The sequence below is a fragment of the Somniosus microcephalus genome, unplaced genomic scaffold (assembly GCF_052327205.1).
Source record: "Somniosus microcephalus isolate GS21.2 unplaced genomic scaffold, FLI_Smic_1.0 unresolved_chr8, whole genome shotgun sequence".
In the NCBI taxonomy this organism is placed as follows: Eukaryota; Metazoa; Chordata; class Chondrichthyes; order Squaliformes; family Somniosidae; genus Somniosus; species Somniosus microcephalus.
Window position 1 is genome coordinate 23072918 of NW_028225186.1, and position 21800 is coordinate 23094717.

Genomic DNA, 21800 nt, shown 5'->3' on the forward strand with positions numbered 1-21800 from the left:
GCGTGGTTATATACCGAGACATTGTGGAGTTATATACCGCGAAGGTGTGGAGATATATACCGGGACAGTGCGGGGTTATATACCAGGAGAGTGTGGCGTTATATACCGGGACAGTGCGCGGTTATATACCGAGACAGTGTGGAGTTATATACCGGGACAGTGCGGGGTTATATACCGAGACAGTTTGGAGATATATACCGGCACAGTGCGGGTTATACACCAGGCCGGTGCGTGGTTATATACTGGGACAGTGCGGGGTTATATACTGTGGCAGTGCGGGTCATATACCAGGAGAGTGCGGGGTTATATACCGGGACAGTGCGGGGTTATATACCGGGGCAGTGCGGGGTTATATACCGGGATAATGCGGGGTTATATACTGGGACAGTGCGGGGTTATATACTGTGGCAGTGCGGGTCATATACCAGGAGAGTGCGGGGTTATATACCGGGACAGTGCGGGGTTATATACCGGGACAGTGCGGGGTTATATACCGGGACAGTGCGGGGTTATATACTGGGACAGTGCGGGGTTATATACTGTGGCAGTGCGGGTCATATACCAGGAGAGTGCGGGGTTATATACCGGGACAGTGCGGGGTTATATACCGGGACAGTGCGGGGTTATATACCGGGACAGTGCGGGGTTATATACCGGGATAATGCGGGGTTATATACCGGGAATGTGCGGAGTTAAGCACCTTGAAAGTGTGGCAAAATAAAGCGGGAGATTTCGATATTAAATACCGGGAAAGTGTGGGGTTATACACCAGGAATATGCAGAGTTATAAATCGGGACAGTGTGGTTTATATACCGGGCCGTTGCGTGGTTATATGCCGGGACATTGCGGGGTTACATGCCGGGACAGTTTAGTAATATATACAGGGAGAGTGCAGGTTTAAATACATGGAGAGGGTGGAGTTATATACCGCGACATTGCGGCGTTGTATACTGGGAAAGTGTGGGGTACTATACTGAGGCAGTGTGGAGTTATAGAAGGGGACAGTGCAGAGATATATACCGGGAGACTGCGGGGTTATATACCGGGAGAATGCGTTTTATATATCGGGGCAATGCGGGGTTGTATACCAGGACATTGTAGAGTTAAAGACGGAGACGGTGCAGAGATATATACCAGGACAGTGCGGGGTTATATACCGGGACAGTGCGGGTTTGTATACCCGCAATTTGGGGGTTAAATACCTGGCCAATCCTACGTTATATACAGGGTCTGCGCAGATTTATATACCGAGACACTGCCGGTTAAATACTGAGAGAGTGTGGGCTTTTATACCAGGACAGTGCGGGATTATATTCAGAGACAGTGTGGAGTTAAATACCGAGAGGGTGCAGAGATATATACCAGGAGAGTGCGGGGTTATAAACATTGACAGTGCGGCGTAATAAGGCGGGAAATTGCGGTATTATATACCGGGAAAGTTCAGGGTTATATTCCAGGACTGTGCAGAGTTGTAAATCAAAACGATGTGGGTTATATACTGGGCCGGTGCATGGTTATATACCGGGAAAGTTCGGCGTTGTATTCCGGGATAGTGCGGGGTTATATACCAGGACAGTGTGGAGTTATATACCGGGACAGTGCGGGGTAATTTACCGGGCCAGTGTGAGTGATCTACCAGGAGTATGTGGGGTTATATACCGGGCCAGTGTAGTGTAATATACAGCGACAATGCGGGCTTATATAGCAGGACAGTGCGGAGTTACATACCGAGACAGTGCGGGGTTGTACATCGGGACAGTGCATGGTTATATACCGAGACAGTGTGGAGTTATATACCATGGCAGTCTGGAGATATATACCGGGACAGTGCGGGGTGATATACCGGGATAGTACGGAATTATCTACCAGAAAAGGATGTGTTTATATAACTTGACATTGCGGCGTAATAAAGCGGGACATTGCGGTATTATATATCGGGAAAGTTCGGGGTGTTATACCAGGACTGTGCAGAGCTATTAATAAGAACATAAGAACATAAGAAATAGGAGCAGGAGTAGGCCAATCGGCCCCTCAAGCCTGCTCCACCATTCAATAAGATCATGGCTGATCTGAACCTAACCACGAATCTACTATCACAGAAGCATCTCCTGAATCTAACAGAATTAGACACACAAAATAGGTGCAGGATCAGGCTACACGGCCCCGGGGCCCGCTCCGCTACCTAGAGGGCGATGACCGATCCGAACCTAGACTCACATCCAAATTCCTGCCCGCTCCCAGTGACCCTTAATTGCATTTACTTCTAGGAAACTGTCTATTTCTGTTTTAAATTTATGTAATTATGTAGCTTCTACAGCTTTTTGGGGCAGCATGTTCTATGGACCTACCACCCTCTGAGTGAAGCAGTTCCTCCTCATCTCAGTTTGGAAAGAGCAGCCACTTATTCTAAGACTATGCCCCCTAGTTCTAGTTTCACCCATCATCGGGAACATCCTCCCCGCATCCACCCGATCCAACCCCTTCACAATCTTATATTTTTCAACAAGATCGCCTCTCATTCTTCTGAACTCCAATGAGTAGAGTTCCAATCTACTCAACCTCTCCTCATATGTCCATCCCCTCATCTCTGGGATTAACCGAGTGATCCTTCTTTGTACTGACTCGAGAGCAAGTATGTCCTTTCTTATGTATGGACACCAAAACTGTACGCAGTATTCCTGGTGCGGTCTCACCAATAACTTGTGCCAATGAAGCTATACCTCCCAATTTTTAAGTTCCATCCCTCTAGTAATGAAAGCCAACATTCCATTGGCCTTCTTAATCACTTCCTGCACCTGCATACTAAACTTTTGAGTTTCGTGCACCAGGGCCCCCAGATCCCTTTGTACTTCAGTACTTTCAAGTTTCTTGCCATTAAGATAATAACTTGCTCTACGATTTTTCATGCCAAAGTGCATAACCTCACACTTTCCAGTATCGTATTGCATCTGCCAATTTTCTGCCCGCTTACTTAGCCTGTCTATGTCCACTTGCAGGTTTTTTATGTCATCCTCACTCACTACTTTCCCTCCCATCTTAGTATCATCTGCAATCTTTGATATGTTACTCGGTCCACTCCTCCAAATCGTTAATATAGATTGTAAAGAGTTGGGGACCCAGCACGGACCCCTGCGGAACACGACTTGTTACTGATTGCCAGTCTGAGAACGAACCATTTATCCCAACTCTCTGCCTTCTGTTAGATAGCCAATCTTGTATCCATGCCAGAATATTACCCCCAGTCCCGTGATTTTTTATCTTAAGCAATAGTCTTTTGTGTGGCACCTTGCAAAATGCCTTTTGGATGTCTAAACACACTACGTCCACTGGTTCCCCTTGATCCACCCTATATGTTACTTCCTCAAACAACTCCAGCAAATTTGTCAAACATGACTTCCCCTTCATAAAGCCATGCTGACTTTGTCCTATTAAATTATGATTATCCAAATGTCCAGTTATTGTCTCCTTAATACTGGACTCCAAAATTTTACCTACCACAGATGTTAGGCTAACCGGTCTATAGTTTCCAGCCTTCTGTCTACTGCCCTCTTTAAATAAGGGTGTTACATTAGCAGTTTTACAGTCTGCCGGGACCTTTGCTGAGTCCAGGGAGTTTTGGAAAATTATTACCAATGCATCCACAATCCCTATCGCCACTTCCCTGAAGACCGTAGGATGCAAGTCCTCAGGTCCAGGTGATTTATCCGCCTTGAGTCCCATTATTTTACCGAGTACGACTTCCTTAGTGATTTTGATCGTGTTTAGCTCCTCCCCCCTTTAGCCCCCTGTTTGTCCAGTGTTGGGATATTCTTTGTGTCTTCTACTGTAAAGACTGATACAAATTATTCATTCAGTGTTTTTTGCCATCTCCATATTTCCCACCATTAATGTCCTGGTCTCATCCTCTAAGGGACCAACATTTACTTTAGCCACCCTTTTTCTTTTTATATAACTATAAAAACTCTTACTATCTGTTTTTATATTTTTTGCTAATTTACTTTCTTAATCTATCTTCCGTTTCTTAATCAATCTTTTTATTATTTTTTGCTGTCTTTTAAAGTTTTCTCAATCCTCTATCCTCCCACTAGATTTGGCTACCTTATATGCCTTGTTTTTATTCGAATACTATCCTTAATTTCTTTACTTAGCCACGGATGGCTGTCTTTTCCTTTACACCCTTTTCTTCTCAGTGTAATATATATTTTTTGGAAGTTGTAAAATAACTCCTTAAATGTACATCACTGATCATGTATCGTCTTACCCTTTAATCTATTTTCCCTATCCACTCTACTCAATTCTGCTCTCATACCTTCATTGTCTCCTTTATTCAAGCTTAGCACGCTGGTTTGAGATCCAACCTTCTCACCCTCTAATTCAATATGGAATTCAACCGGGACAGTGCGGGGTTATATTCCGGGAGAATGCTGGGTTATATATTGGGAAGTTTCAGAATAATGGAGCTTGTATACTGGGAGAGTGCGTGGTTATATACCGAGACAGTGTGGAGTTATATGCCGCGACGATGCATAGATATATACATGGACAGTGCAGGGTCATATACCGGGATATTGCGAGGTTATATACCGTGAAGGTGCAGGGTTATATACCTTGACATTGCGGCATAATAATGCATCAAATTGCGGTATTTCTTACCGGGAGAGTGCGGGGTTATATACAAGGGTTGTGCAGAGTTGTAATTCGGGATGGTATGGGTTATCTACTGGGACAGTGTGGGGTTATATGCCGGGAAAGTGCGGATGATGCGCCAGGAGAGTGCAGGATTATATACCAGGACAGTGTAGCGTTATATACCGGGATAGTGTGGGTTTAAATAACCGGACAGTGCTGAGTTATATACCGGGGACTGTGCGGGGTTACATACCAGGTGAGTGTGGAGGAATTTATCGAGAGAGTGCGGAATTATATATCGAGACAGTGCGGGATTATATACCGGGAGAATGCCTGGTTATAAACCGGGAGATTTCGGGTTTATATACTAGGAGACTTTGGGGTTATATATCGGGACAGTGTGGAGTTATTTATCGTGAAAGTGCGGGGTTATATTTCGGGACAGTATGGAGTCATTTATCGTGAAAGTGCGGGGTTATATACCCCGACAGTGCGGGTTTATATATTAGGCCAATCCGCAGTTATATACAGGGTCAATACATATTTATATACTTAGAAATTGCGTAGATATATACCGAGATAGTGTAGTGTTATATACCGGGACAGTGCGGGGTTATATGCTGGGATGGTGCGGCGTTATATAACAGGACAATTCAGAGTTATTTACGTGGCCAGTGCGCGGTTATATACCGGGTCGTTGCGACATTATATAGCAGGACAATGCTGCATTTTTAACGGGACAATGCGGGGTTATATGCCGGAAAATTGCGGGGTTATATACCAGGAAATTGCGGGGTTATACACCGGGACAGTGTGGAGTTGTTTATTGAGACAGTGCAGAAGTATATATCTAGACATTGCGGGTTTAGATTCCGGGAAATTGTGGCGTTATATACTTGGACAGTGTGGAGATTCATAGAGTGACAGTGCGGAGTTATATACCGGGACGGTTCTGGGTTATATATCGGAATGGTGCGGGGTTATAGACCGGGAACATGTTGCGTTATATATCTTGATGATGGTCGTTATACACCAGTAGAGTGTAGGGTTACACATCGGGACAGTGTGGAGTTAAATACCGGAACAGTGCGGGTTTGCTTACCAGGAGAGTGCATGCTATATACCGAGAGAGAGCGGTGTTATATTCTGAGAAAGTGTGGGATAATATAGCGGGAGAGTGCCGGTTTATAAACTAGGACGGTAGGGAATTATGTACCCCGCAATGCGGGGTTAGATACCGAAGCAGTGTGGGGTTATATACCGGGAGAGTGCAGGTTATATAACGAGACAGAGCGATGTTATATACAGAGCCAGTACTTGTTTATAGACCGGGACATTGCAGAATTATGTACCAGATCATTGCCGGGTTATATACACGGAATGTGCGGGGTAATATAACATTAGAATGTGGTGTCATACACCGGGTCAGTTTGGATTTGTATATCGAGACAGTGCGGGATTATTTACCGGAATAGTGTGGGGTTATTTACTGGGACAATGCATGGTTATATACCAGGACAGTGCGGTGCTATATATCTAGACAGTATGGGGTTATATACCGGGAGAGTGCGTGGTTATAAACCGGGATAGTGCAGAGTTATATATCTAGACAGTGTTGTTGTTTATATAGGGAGGGTGCGTGGCTATATGCCGAGACAATGCAGAGTTATATAGTTAGACAGTGCGGAGTTATTAACCAGGAAGGTGCAGAGTTATGCATCAGGGCAATGCGGAGTTATTTACGTGTGCAGTGTGGGGTTATGTAACTAGAGAGTGGGGAGTTATATACTGAGAAAACGCGGGGTTATATATTGGGAAAGTGTGATGATATATATCATGAGAGTGCGGTTGAAGTTCTATATCGAGATCGTGTGAGATTATATACCGGGGCACTGTGTGGTTATATACTGGGACAGTGTGGAGTAATATAGCGGGATGGTACGGTTTATATACTAGGCTGTTCCGTGTTTACATACCGGGAAGCTGCGGAATTACATATTGGGATGGTGCGGGGCTATATACCGTGACACTGAGGAGTTATATACATGGACAGGGTGGTGTTATCCACCGGGAAATGTGGAGTTCTATATGGAGCCAGTGTGGAGTCATATACCGGGATGGTGCATGGTTATATACCAGGAGAGTGCATGGTTACATACCGGGAGAGTGAAGGGTGACTTACTGGGACAGTGCAGTTCTTTATATACGAACAATGTGGGTTCATATACCGGGACAATGCGTGGCTATATACAGGGACAATGCGGAGATATATATCTAGACAGTGAGGGATTATACACCAGCAAAATGCGGGGTGACAAACCGAGACAGTGCGGAGTTATATACCAAGAAATTGCGGAGTTTTATACCGGGACTGTGCGGAGTTATATACAGGGACAGTGCGGGGTTATATACCAGGACATTGTGGAGTTATATGCCGGGTAGGTGCGGGCTTATATACCAGGAAAATGAGAAGTTTTATACCGGGTAGGTGCGGGGTTATATACCAGGACAATGCGGAGTTATAAACCGGGAAAGTGCAGAGTTATATACAGGGACAGTGCAGAGGTATATACCGTGACAATGCAGGGTTATATACTGGAACAGTGCGGGGTTATGTACCAGGAGAGTGCAGAGTTATACGCTGGGACAGTGTGGAGTTGTATATCGACAGTGCAGAGTTACATATCTAGAGAATGCGGGGTAACATTCCGAGATGTTGCGGTACTTTACACTGCGACAGTGCCGGGCTATATACTGGGACAATGCGGGTTATATACCGGGACAATGTGGGGTTATATATCGGAACTGTGCAGTGATATATACCGGGACAGTGCTGAGAATAGAAAGCGGGACATTGCTGACTTATATACCGGGATAGTGCGGGGTTTAATACCGGGACGTTTCAGGGTTATATATTGGGAATATGCAGTGTTATATACTGCGACAATGTGGAGTTAAGAAAACGAGACATTGCGGAGTTATATACAGGGACAGTGCAGGGTTATATGCCGGGACAGTGTCGGGTTATATACCAGGAGACAGCGGAGTTATACACAGGGACACTGCAGTTCTATAGCGAGACAGCGCGGAATTATATATCTAGACAGTGAGCGGTTACATTCCGGGTAATTGTGGTGCTCGGAGACTGCCCTGCGGACCTCCTGCAGTGAAGCCCTGGGGCTGGGATGATTGGCCTCCAACAACCACAAGCATCTTCCTTTGTGCTTGGTATGACTCCAGCCAGTGGCGAGTTTTCCTCCTGATTCCCAGTGCCTTCAATTTTCTGGCTCCTTGATGCCACACATGGTCAAATGCTGCCCTAATATAAGGGCAGTCAGTCTCAGCTCATCTGTCTGTGGAACTGGACTCCAGCAAGAGTCTTTTAGCGGAAGCCACAGTCTTAGAATTCACATTTGTCTTTAAACGAAACAAAGTGTTGAACAAGGACATCTGCAATCTCAGCTTGAAAAATGGTCATTAATGACTTTTTGTGTGAATTTCTGTTCATCAGGGGGAGAAATGTTTGCAACTGGAAACAAAGCTTATCCCCACTTTACGTAACCAGTCTCAGAGTTAGATATATCGGAGGTTAGAAGAAAGAAAACGAAAGAAAAGAAAAGATTAGCACTTATACAGCGACTTTGACGACGATCTGATGTTCCAAAGCACTTTACAGCCAATGAAGTACTTTTGACGTGTTGTCACTGTTGTAATGCAGGAAACGCGGCAGCCAATTAGAGCACAGCAAGCTCCCACAATCAGCGGTGTGATAATGACCAGATAATCTGTTTTTCTGTTATGTCGCTTGAGGGATAAATATTGTCCAGCACACTGTGGATAATCCCCTGCTCTTCTTCACCTGAGTTCAGAGGGGCCCTCGGTATAACTTCTCATCCAAAAGATGGAAACTCCGCCAGTACAGCACTCCCTTAGCACTGCACTGGACTGTCATAGAGTAGTAGAGTTAATGTGCACAGAAAGAGGCACTTCGGCCCATCGTGTCTGCGCCGGCCATCACGCCCTCTCTATTCTAATCCCATTTTCCAGCACTTGGCCCGTAGCCTTGTATGCAGTGGCATTTCAAGTGCTCATCTAAATGCTTCTGGAATGTAGTGAGGGTTGCTGCCTCGTCCACCCTTTCAGGCAGTGAGTTCCAGATTCCAACAACCTTCTGGGTGAAAAGGTTTTTCCTCAAATCCCTTCTAAATCTCCAGTTCCTTACCTTGAAACTATGCCTCCTGGTTTTGGACCCCTCTACTAATGGGAAAAGTTCCTATCTATCTACCCTAGCTCTACCCATCATAATTTTGTACACCCCAAACTGGTCCCCCCTCAGCCTTCTTTGCTCTAAGGAAAACAACGACAGCCTGTCCAGTCTCTCTTCATAGATGAAGCGCTCCAGCCCATGTAACATCCTGGTGTACCTCCTCTGCACGCTTTCCAATGCAGTCACATCCTTCCTATAGTGCGGCGGCCAGAAATGCACACAGTGCTCCAGCTGTGGCCTAACTAGCGTTTTTGTACAGCTCCGTCATAACCTCCCTGCGCTTATATTCTATGGCTCGGCTAATGAAGGCAAGTATCCCATATGCCGTTTTAACCAACTTATCTGCCTGTCCTGCTGCCTTCAGGGATCTATGTACATGCACACCAATGTCCCACTGATCCTCTGTCCTTCCTAGGATCCTACCATTCATCCTGTATTACCTTGCCTTGTAAGTCCTCCCAAAAAGCATCACCTCACACTTTTCAGGGTTAAATTCCATTTGTCACTGTTCTGCCCATCTAACAAACCCATCTATATCGTCCTGTGTCCTGACGCTTCCCTCCTCGCTATTTACCACTCCACCAATTTTTGTGTCATCTGCGAACTTACTGATCATAACTCCGATATTTATATCTAAATCAGGAATGTACAGCACAAACAGCAAAGGAACCAGCACCGACTCCTGCGGTCCACCACTGGACACAGGCTTCCAGTCACATACACAACATTCGAGCATCACCCTTTGCCTCCTGCCACTAAGCCGGTTTTGGATCCAATGTGCCAAATTGCCCTGGACCCATGGGCTCTTACGTTCTTGACCAGTCTCCCATGTGGGTCTTTGTCAAAAGCGTTACTGAAGTCCATGTAGACTGCATCAACGGCACTACCCTCATTCACACACCTATTCACACCCTCGAAAAATTCAATCAATTTGGTAAATCAACCTAGATTTTTGTGCCCAACCATTTGGAGTGGGACTATAAACCCATGACCACTTCACTCAGGCGGCAGTGTTCTCAAATGAGCCGCGGCTGACATCGATATATATAAATCGGTCGATCTGTCTGTCTGTCATTCTGTCATTCTGTCATTCTGTCTGTCATCGCGTGTGCGTCTGGCGGGCTATGCGCTCGAAAGTTACAGGGCGTACCTATGCACGCGTTACCGCCAAAGAAAGCTTACACTTCTGAGATGGTTTTAAGTGCATTTACGTTTCAGCCGGGCTAAAATCGCACACGCGGCATCCCAAAAACCTTCAACATTCCGCTCATTAGCATCTCATTATCCGCTCATTAGCGACAGAGTGACCTCGAGATCGACCAATCGTACGGCGGCTTGCTGCCGCATGCGGCCGTGTCAATCGGTGCGTGTGTGGGTGGGCCTTATCGTTCTGAACCGAGGTGAGTAGCCGCCATCTTGCTTCCATTCTTTTTCCTGCTTTCTGCGTCTTTATTTTCAAATATACATTGCCAGCAAAATAAAATTGAATTTATTAAATTCTTTTAAAATAAATCACTCATTTGTAAATATTTTATCTAACTTGAAGATTCTTTTTCCTACCTTTCCCCGTTTTTTCTTAGGCCTGAAAGCCTGGGCCTTTCTTGCCCAGCCAGGCCCGAGCTAGGTAATTGGGCTGCTGCTAAGCTCCTCACGCCCCCCCCCCGGTGTCACGTTACCCGGGGCAATGGCATCAGCCACGAGGGTCAGGGTGCACGCGCAGCAGGAGCAGGTGAGACTCTGTTCCACGCTCGGATCAGGCGGGGGGGGCGGGGCTCTCGAGAGTGTGGATCTCGGCCTTGGTGCAGCTGAGACGCGGCGTCTCTCTCTCTGGCTCGGCCGGGGGGCGGGGCTTGGTCAGCGTCAACGGTTACCCTGGCAACCGGGCCCACCGGCCGTCTCGCACAGTCGCAATATTGAAGCCAGCTCGGGAGGCCGGTGCTCGGAAGATCGCGCCTCCAGAGTTCGGTGTTTGGTTGGTGGGGGGGGCCAACCTCTGGAGTTTGGGGGTTGGGGATCAGGGGGCTCGGGTGTTTGGGGGGACGGGGATCAGGGGGCTCGTGGGCTCTCCCCCTTCCCCTCCCCTTCCCCCCTCACCCCCCCGCCTCTCTCCTCCTCCCTCCTCCCCTTCTTCCCCCTCCTCTCTCCTTCTCCCTCCTCCCCCCTCCTCCCCTCCCTCCCCTCCCCCACCCTCCGCCCCGCCCTCCCGCCCCGCCCTCCCCTCCGCTCCCTTCCCCTCCCCCCGCCCTCCCTTCCCCTCCCGCCCCCCACCCTCCCTTCCCCTCCCTCCCCCCGCCCTCCTCTCCCCTCCCTCCACCCCGCCCTCCACTCCCCTCCCTCCCACCCGCCCTCCCCTCCCCTCCCTCCCCTCCCCTCCCTCCCCCCCTCCCCCCTCACTCCCCCCCTCCCCTCCCTCCCCCGCTCCACTCCACCACCTCCCCCCCTCCCCCCTCCTCCCCCCACTCCACCCTCCCCTCCTCCTCCTCCTCCCCCCCTCCCCTCATCCCCTCCCCTCCCCTGCCCCCTCCCCCGTCCCCTCCCCCTCCCCTCCCCCCTCCCCCCTACCCCTCCCCTTCCCCCTCCCCCTCCCCTCTCCCCCTCCCCTCTCCCCTCGCCCCCTCCCCTCTCCCATCTCCCCCTCCCCTCCCCCCCTTGTTGGGACACATGGCCTGTTTCCATGTTACAACTTCGAAGTATTTTTGAAATAAAACGTTTCCATCTCTGTGCGTCTGTCTAACATTATAATCGGATGTTGGTTCTGCTGATTTTACTCCCTGTTTGTGTTACAGCCAAGGTTCATGGTGAGATTGACATCATGATTGGGCGGCACAAGGAGGTGTCCTGGACTGATCGGGTGAAACTGCCGTACACAAACGCTGTGATACACGAGGTGCTGAGACTAGGGAACGTCATCCCTTTGAACATTCCGAGACAGACCACTAGGGACGTGGAGCTGAAAGGATACAGGATCCCAAAGGTAAAGGCCCTACAATTCCCAGGCTAATGCATCTTGAAATTAGGGTAGGGAGGGATGAGCTGGAGTGAGTGCAATGTGGTGAATGGGATGATTTCAAATCTGGAATCGTTGATGGATTCCAGTCCATAGATATAAACCTAACTCCTGGAAGTTGTCCCAGTCTGTTATGTGTTGCCGTTTGACCCCCAACAACTGGAATATAAATTCAATCTACCTATTCCAGCGCTTTCCTTAAATGAAAGAGAGATTAAAAAGATTGTGTCCACTTTATATAGGTGAGGAATTTTGAAAGGAAGGTTAGTTGGTTAAGAAATTGTAACATCCACCAAGTCGAATTGTAGGCCTTAGAGAGGGTGCAGGGGAGATTTACTAGAATGGAACTAGGGATGAGGGAACTCAGTTATGTAGAGAGACTGCAGACTGGGGTTCTCCTTAGAGCAGAGAAGGAGAAGATGAGTTTTGATAGAGTTGTTCTAAATTCTGAATGGTTATGAGAAACGGTTTCCAGTGGCAGTAGGGTCAGTAATCAATGGACACAGATTTAAGTCAATTGGCTATAAACTCCTGCGGGGAGATGAGGAGAAATGTGTTTATGCAGCGAGTTGTTATGATCCAGAGTGCGCTGCCTGAAAGGGCGTTGGAAGCAGATTCAATATAGAATTGGACAATAATGGAAAGGGTAATGTTCAAGGCTATTGGGAAAGAGTGGGGGAGTGGGACTAATTGGATTGCTCTACAGAATAGTTGGCAGAGGCACGATGGGCCGAATGGGCTCCTTGTGTGCTGTAAGATTCTGAAACTATGATAAGGGGCAAATGAGTTCAAAGGAGAAGTGCCCCAGGCAGCAGAATTAACCCGCTTTCAGCAGGGAAAAAACTAATAACAATACGTGCAAGTTTATACCCTGCCCCATACTCGGGTCAGTTCTATCGTCTCTTTTGCATCTCCACACAGGTCGCATTTCACCCCCTACAATTGTCTTACTCATTTTCAAACCAAGTCATTTCATCAACTTAATTCTGAATATAATCGTTCTCTCTGGTTTTCTACCTGGGCAGAATAGATCCACTAGTTCTTTTCAGTGTGAAGTCACCCTGATGTTTCCTTTGCTTGGTATTCATACTTGCAATTTACAGTAGGGGACAGTGAACAGCCAGGACGATGCCTGGTTCGTCTGAGCCCAACTGTGGTGTCTCTGGTGCTAATTGCGCACCTGGTCTTTATTGTTTTTGTAGCTCCATTGATGCAGCTGTTTCTGGCTGCTAGGTGGCTTTTGTTCTCTCTATTCCTCGCAAATTTTCGAAGATGTCTTGTACTAAACACAGTTTCTTAAACAGGGCACCACAATCATCCCTTCCCTCACTGGTGTGCTCTTGGATGGGACACGGTGGGATTTCCCCACCGTCTTTAACCCTAACTGTTACCTGGCTGGAAATGGACAGTTTCGTCCAGTGGAGGCGCACCTTCCATTCTCTACATGTATGTGAGTTATTGTGGAGTGAAGAATGAGAGGGGCAGAGAAACAATATAAATAATACCAGCAGAAAGAGCCGAAGGAAAGGAGCAGAGAAAAAAACAGATAGAGAGTCTACCTTCGGAGTAAATGGAGACAGGGATAAAAGTCAAGTGAACTGGGAGACACAGAAGAACAGAGATGCAAAAATATAAGAAAGGGAGCGAGGGGAGACAGCAAAAGGAATAGAGACAGAGGGAAACGCAGCAACACCAGGTAGGTATAAAGATCCACGGGGCAGGAGAGTAGCTCCGAACAGGGAAGGGAAGAAAGGCAAAGAAGCAGAAAGTGGGAGGAAAGTAAGTGAGAGGGAAATAGGCAGAAACAAGTGGGTTCAAAAAGGAAGGTATTTTATCTGTGGTTTATATTGGTTGCTTTGGAGAGCGGAAAACATTTCGACAGAAGAAATTAGCACTGGGGTTCATTTCTAGGGCAGAAAATTGAAAAGCAGAGCAGTTATGTTAAACTTGCATCGAACCTTGTTAACACCACACTTGGAGTACTGTGGACAGCGTGTTGAGGTGGAAGAAGTGGGTATGGTTCTTACTGAATAACTTATGTCCATCTACACAGAAGAGAGGGGTGATGAAGACATAATAGGTAAGGAGGGGGAGTGTGACATATTAGAAGAGATAAATATAGTGAGAGAGGAAATATTAAATGGGTGTAGTAATTTGATTGTAGATAAATCGCCAGACCCAGATAAAATGTATCCCAGGCTGTTAAGAGAAGCAAGGGTGGAAATAGCGAAGGCTCTGAAAATAATTGTCCAGTCCTCTCTGGCTACAGGAGTGATGCAGGAGGGCTGGAAGACTGCTAATGTTGTATAAAACACTAGTTAGTTCACAGCTAGTATACTGCGTGCAGTTCTGGTCACCACATTACAGGAATGATGTGATTGCATGAGGGAGGGTACAAAGGAGATTTACGAGGATGTTGCAGGGACGAGCTATGAGGAAAGGCTGGAAAGTGTGGGGTCGTTTTCCATGGAACAGAGGAGGTTGAGGGGAGATTTGATTGAAGTGAATAACAGAATCAGGGGCCTAGACGAAGTGGATAGCAAGGACCCATTTCCCTTAGCAGCGAGATCAATAACAAGGTGGCTTAGATTTAAAGTAATTGGTAAAAGGATTTGAGGGGAGTTGAGGAGAACTTTCTTCACCCAGAGGGTGGTGGGAGTCTGGTCTCACTGCCTGAAAGGGTAAAGAGGCAGAAACCCACATCACATTTAAAAAGTACTTGGATATGCACTAGAAGTGCGGTAACCTAAAAGGCAACTGACCAAGAGCTGGAAAGTCGGATTTGGCTGGATAGCTCTTTTTCGGCTGGCACAGACACAATAGACCTAATGGCCTTCTTATGTGTCGTAAATCATTATGATTCTATGATTCTGGTCTCCTTATTGTAAAATGACGATCGAGGCATTGGAAATGCAAAAATATTTGCAAGGATGATACCAGAACTGTGAGGTTATACCTGTCATGATAGATTGAACAAGTTAGAAAAATGAAGGTTGATGGGTGGCCTGATAGAGTTCAAAATAATGAAGCGCTTTGATAGGGAGACGCGGAGGAAATGTTTCCACTTGTGTGGGAAAAGAAACCTAGGGGCCATCAATATAAGATAGTTACTAATAAATCCAATAGGGAATTCAGGAGAAACTTCTTTACCCAGAGTGTGGTGAGCATGTGAGACTCGCTACCACAGGAAGTGGGTGATCGAATCGCACTGCTGCATTTAAGAGGCAGCTAAATAAACACATGAGGGAGAAATAACTAGAAGGATGTATGGTGGCAGGGTTCGACGAAGGTTGGATGAGGCCCGTGTGGACCATTAACACTGACATAGATCTGTTGGGCAGAATAGCATATATCTGTGCTGTGAATTCTGTGTAAGAGACTAAGAAAGCAGGAGACACAGAGAGCTGGACATGTTGATAAAAGGACATGTAAGAGAGAAGGTGAGAGAGAGATAATGACACTTACAGCCGTCCCAAGGGCCCTGATCTCCTGACTGAACTCTGCTCTCTGACTAGGTCCCCGGATGTGCATTGGAATAAACCTGGCCCAGATGGAGCTCTTCTTATTCTTCACTGATCTCATGCAACATTTTCACATCGAAGCTGCAGAAGGAGGCACCGTCTTGGAACTCGGTGGTGTTTCCGGGGCCACACTTGCTCCGCACCCCTACCGCATATGTGTCCATCTTCGACAATAAGGGCAAAAGCTGCTCCAGGTCCGCTGCTCTTTCAGGATGTTTTTTTTGTGACTTTGCAATCCTTGTGTAGATTATTCTATGCTTTAAATTGCCGAGTGCATCCCAAAGCACAGCTGAATAGCAGTGCAGGAACGGCATTGATGCCCTGCCTCTGGGCCCCAGGCTTTCCAAGTGATTCACGGTAAATATTTTGCTTGTGAAGTGCAGTCACTGCAGGACCAATCTGCACATTTCAAGACCCCACAAACAGTAAGTGGAGGCCAATTCATTAAATATATTCAAGAAGGATTTGGTTAGATTTCTTAAGGCTAAAGGGATCAAGGGATATGGGGAGAAGGCAGGAACGGGGTACTGAATTTCAATGATCAGCCATGATCTGATTGAATGGCGGAGCAGGCTTGAGGGGCCGAATGGCCTGCTCCTGCTCCTATCTTCTATGTTTCTATGTAAAGAGAAAATAACCAATGTTGGTGTTGTTGCTTGAGGGATAAATATTGGCCCAGACACCAGGAGAAATCCATGTGGAATTCCTTTGTGGGTGGAAGGCTGTTTCCAGTGGGGATCCTCAGGGCTCACTACTCGTTCCCTTGCATTTTCTCATATATATCAATGACTTAGATTTCAGTGTTTTGGGCAAGATTAAGAAGTTTGTAGTTGATGCAAATATTGGCCATGTGGTTGATAATGAGGAAGAAAGATTTAGACTGCAGGAAGATATCAATGAACTGGTCAGGGTAGCAGAAAAGTGGCAAATGGAATTCAATGTGGAGAAATGTGAAGTAATGCATTGGGGGGAGGGGTAACAAGGCAAGAGAAGACACTATAAATAGTCGGATACTGAGGAATGTAGACGATCAGACGGACGTGGAGCGCATGTCCACAGATGCCTTAAGTAGCAGAGCAATTGATAAGTTGGTTGGGAAGGCATTCGGAACACTTTTGTTTTTTTGCCGTGAATAAAACACGTTAGGCCACAGCTAGAGTAATGCGTACAGTTCTGATCACCACATTGCCGGAAATATGTGATTGCAATAGAGAGGGTACAGGGGAATTTGCGAAGATGTTGACAGGGCTGGAGAATTTTAGCTATGAGGAAAGATTGGATAGGATGTTTTTTCTTTGGAATAGAGGAGGCTGAGGGGAGATTTAATTGAGCTGTATAAGAAGGACCTACTTCTCTTAGCAGAAATATCAATAACCATGAGGCAGAGATTTAAAGTAATTGGTCGGAGTATTAGAGGGGAATTGAGGAGAATATTTTTCATACAGAGTGTGGTGGGGGTCTGGAACACACTGCCTGAAAGGTTGTTTGAGGCAGAAAACCTCACCACAGTTAAAAGCAATTGGATATGCACTTGAAGTGCTGTAACCTACAGGGCGACGGACCAAGAGCTGGAACGTGGGAAAAGGCAGGATAGATATATTACGGGTGGCACAGACACAATGGATTGGATGGCCCCCGGCTGTGCTGTAGATTTCTTTGATTCTCTGAGTCACAGAAACAGCCACCCTCCCCCAAAATATCTCGTTCGGTGATTCTGCTCTGTACGAACCTCCGCCCACTCTATACCTTTTAGCCCAATCAATACCGACTTCTTTAGGGGTCGTGGGCACTTCTATATCCATCTGAGAGGAAATACGTGGTCTCAGTTTAACATATCATCCCAAAGATGGCACCTACGGCAGTGCAGCGCTCCTTCAGTATTGCTCCTCCGACAGTGCAGCACTCCCTTATTACTGCCCCTCCGACAGTGCAGCGCTCCCTTAGTACTGCCAGTCTAACAGTGGAATGGCGTGTATCCGAGTGTGGAGGCCATGATGGGATCCGAGATCCCGGGCTCCCAGCCACGGATCGCTTATGAGAATGGAGGCAATGCGGGGAACAGGATTCCTCCAGTGATCTGCCCCCAGCACTGAGTCTGCAATGGCACATCTGAGTCCCGCACTCACACACATGCAGCCCTCTACTGTGAGGCTGCTCCAGGCGATGATATCCACCGGGTGTCATGGCAAATGATGAGACAGTATTACTGGGTGGAATCACGGACAACAAAATGTAGCTTTGTGTATGTGTGTGTGTTTGTGTGTGTGTGTGAGAGAGAGAATCAGAACCGAGATAATCCTGTGTCACAGCATGCTAGGTGCCAATATTGGGGAACCACTACTCAATTCCATTGATATTTATTTCCACCTTAGGAGCAAGGCCCGTCTCACGCCCTGCCTCAGTCCATCTGCTGCTGAACCCCTCGTCCTTGCTTTTGGTAGCTCCACACTCCACATTGCTCTCCTGGTCGGCCATTCCATCTGGAAACTTGAGCTTAACCAAATCTCTGCTGCCCGTATTCTAACTTGCACCAAGTCTCGTCCATACATCACCCCCTGTACTCGCTGACCTATATGGGCTCACGGACTGGTAACGCCTGGATTTTAATATTATCATCCTCATGCTCAATGCCCTCCATGGCCTCGCCCATCCATGTTGCTCTAACATTCTCTCGCTCTTCTAACTTCAGCGATCTTTGTGCTTCATTGAATCTGAACTTTTTAACATCCCTCATTTCCATCGCCCCAACATTGGCCGCTGTGCCTTCAGCTGCCTCGTCCCTAAACACTGGAATTCCCGCCTAAATATAAACGGAATGGGGTAATTTACGAGGGCGTGTCGGAGAACAGAGACCTGGGTTTCTCCAACAAGTCTTTGAAGGTAACAGGACGAGTTGATGAAGCAGCTAAAAAAGATTACGGAAGTAGACTTTAGTGAAGCTAGTTATGGTTATGAGGGGCGAGTAGGCTATGGTAGATTGGAAAATAGATTAAACGGTATGTCAATTCAATTTTTCAATTCAATTCAATTTCATTTGCCATATGTAACTAGTACAATGGAATGCTTACTCCCCGATCACTCCCACAATAAGCTGTGGGAGCTCATAGTGACACGTCGCTATTCTCCAGCACCATGTTCAGAAAAAGTCAATTCAATGGCATCCAATGGCAGTGGGAATGCGATATCCCTCAGCCGCTCCATCTTCGCGGCCTCCTCCTCACTGTTGACGGCTCCACGATGTGGTGGCCTGCTTCTCCCGCTCACGGTCCGGGCTCTGGCCACCATGCCTGGCTCTTACTCATGCCCATTGGACTGCGAGCTTCCCACCAAGGAGCTGTCGGCCGACGTGCTGTAGCATGTTGTCGTAGCTGCTGCTGCTGCTTACTGCTGCTGCGCTGCCTCCGCCCGACTCGCCGAACACATCGTCGAAATGTATAAGCTCTGCTCACCGCGGCCTCTTCCTCACTGTGGCTGGCTCCATGGTCCAATGGCCCGGGTTCTGCTTCTGACGTTCACGGTCCGGCATCTGGCCGCCATGCCGGCTACCCTCCTCCCAGTTGGAATGCGAGCTTCCTGCCGTCGGTAGATAAGCAGTGGCTTGCATTTAAAGAAATATTTCATAATTCTCAAAACAAATATATCCCATTTAGAAACAAAAACTACATGGGAAAAGTGATCTAACCGTGGCTAACTAAATAAGTTAATGGTAGCATTAGATTGATAGAATAATCTTATAATGCTGAAAAGAGAAATAGTAAACCTGATGATTGGGAAAATGTCAGAAACCAGCAAAGGTTGAAAAAAAATTGACAAAAAGGGAAATAAATAGAATGTGAGAGAAAACTAGCAAGAAATATAAATGCAAATTGGAAGAGTTTCTACATTATGTACAAAGGTAAAGGGCAGCAAAAGTAAACTTTGGTCCCTTAGAGGCTGAGAAAGGAGAAATTATTATGGGGAACAACGAAATGGCAGAAATATAAACAAATATTTTGTATCGCTCTTCACAGTAGGATGCACAAAAAGCATTCCTAAATTGGTGGGGAACCAAGGGTCTGATGATGTTGAGGAATTTAACGTAATTAATATAAGTAGTGAAAAAGTACAAGAAAAACTAAAGGTATTAAAAGCCTACAAATCGGCTGGACCTGACGGCCGACATATCATGGTTTTAAAGAGGTGGCTGAAGAGATACTGGATGCATTGGTTTAGATCTCCCAAAATTCCCTTGATTCTTGAATTGTCCCAGCGGAATGGGTGGTCGCAAATGTAACGCCACTATTCAGGAAAGGATGGAAAGGACAAACCGGGAACTACAGGCAAGTTAGCCTAACATCAGTCATCGGAAAAATGCTGGAATCCATTGTTAAGTAACTGTTATCAAGTCATTTAAAAATCATAACATGATTAGGCAGAGTCAACATGGTTTTATTAAAGGGAAATCGTGTTTGACACCTTTATTAGCAATTTTTGAGGATTTAACTAACATGGCGTAAACGGGAACCAGTGGATGTCCTTTATTTGGATTTCCAAAAGGCATTCGATACGGAGTCACATTAATGGTAATTTCACAAGATTAGGGCTCATGGAATTGGGGGTAATATAGTAGAATGGATAGAGGATTGGTTAACGGACAGAAAACTGAAAGTAGGGCTAAACGGTTCGTTTTCAGGGAGGCAGACTGTAAAGAATGGGGTGCCACATGGATCAGTGTTGATGCCTCAGCTATTTACAATCTACATTAATGAGCTAGGTGAAGTGACCGAATGTTACCTATCCAAGTTTGCTGATGATACAAAGCTAAGTGGGACAGTAAGCCAAGAGGAGAACAAAAAGAGTCTGCAAAGGTATATAGATAAACTAAGTGAGTGGGCAGTAAACTGGCAGATGGAGTATAATGCAAGGAAATATGAGGTTATTCACTTTGGCAGGAAAATAGCGAAATAGAATATTTTTCAAACGGTCAGAAACTTTCTAATTTTGATGTTCAGAGAGATTTGGGTGTCCTCGTGCAAGAAGCACAGAAAGCTAACAAGCAGGTACAGCAAGCAATAAGGAACGCAACTGGCATGCTGGCCTTTATTGCAAAGGGTTTGGAGTATAAGAAAAAGGAAGACTTCCTACAATTACACGGGGTCTTGTTGAGACCACAACTGGAGTACTGTGCACAGTTTTGATCTATTTATCTAAGAAAGGATATACTTGCCTTCGTGGTGGAGCAACGAAGGTTCAGTAGATTGATTCATAGGATGAGAGGGCTGTCCTATGTTGAGAGATTGTGCAGAATGGGCCTATACTCAGGAGATTAAAAGATTGAGAGATAATCGCATAAAAACATATAAGATTCTGAAAGAGATTGACAAGGAAAATGCTGAGAGGTTGTTTCTCTGGCTAGTTTCAAGAAGTAGTGGGCATATTCTCAGTATAAAAGTAGGCCATTTAAGACTTAGATTAGGAGGAATTTCTTCACTCAGAGGTTGTGAATCTTTTGACTTCTGTGCCCCAGACAGCTGTGCATGCTGAGTCTTTGAGTATATTCGTGGCTGGAATAGATAGATTTTTGGACTCTCGGGGAATTAATGGGTATGGATATCGGGTGGGATAGTGGGTTTGAGGTCGATGACCAGCCATGATCTTACTAAATTGTGGAGTAGGTGTGAGGGGCCGTATGGCCACTCCTACTCTATTCTAATTTGTTCTTATGTCCTTTTAACACCAATCGGTCACAGGGTGAATGCCTCCTGCCTGCTGCCAGGATCCCGGGCATTGACGGCGAGGATGAACTGTTTGTGGTCGCACACCAACTGAACGTCCAGAGAGTAGTGGCCTTTGCTTTTATGGAACACTTTGCATTGTAATGAGGTGCCCGCAATGTCATGTGGGTGCAGCCAATGGCGCCCTGAACCATTGGGAAGCCCACTATCCTTGAAAAGCCACATGAGCATTCGTCCTGCTTATCTCTGGTGATGGAGAATGAGATATGCACCCTTCTCCTGCTGCAGAGAGCGTCTGTTACCTCCTGGATGCAGCAACGACCGGCGAAATGCAAAGCATTTGCAATATCCCCTGTTAAAAACCAGTGCATTCACTATTTCCATGGCTACTTCTTTTAGTACTCTGGGATGCAGATTATTAGGCCCAGTCATATCTCCAGCACTATTTTTTTGACTACAACTAATTTCCTTTAATTCCTCCTTCCCTCTGGACGCTTGGTTCATTAGCCTTTCTGGGAAATTATTTGAGTCCGCTTCCGTGAAGACAGAACCAAAGTATTTGTTTAATTGCCCTGCCATTTCCTTGTTCCCATTATACATTCTGCCGTTTCTGAATGTAAGGGACCTACATTTGTCAGCACTAATCGTTTTATTTTTACAT

General features: G+C 46.4%; 1 protein-coding gene across 3 annotated transcripts in view; it reads left to right on the plus strand.

Moving 5' to 3' along the window:
• Positions 1 to 21559, plus strand: part of LOC147085683 (cytochrome P450 2J5-like) — a 52908-nt gene extending 31349 nt beyond the window's left edge. For all 3 annotated transcript variants that reach the window (XM_085979166.1, XM_085979168.1, XM_085979169.1), the window contains 3 exons: positions 11684 to 11871; positions 13209 to 13350; positions 15420 to 21559. In XM_085979166.1, the coding sequence (XP_085835292.1) occupies positions 11684 to 11871; positions 13209 to 13350; positions 15420 to 15601 (512 nt within the window). In that variant the 3' untranslated portion in view covers positions 15602 to 21559. The remainder of the gene's footprint in view (positions 1 to 11683; positions 11872 to 13208; positions 13351 to 15419) is intronic.
• Positions 21560 to 21800: the final 241 nt, after the last annotated feature.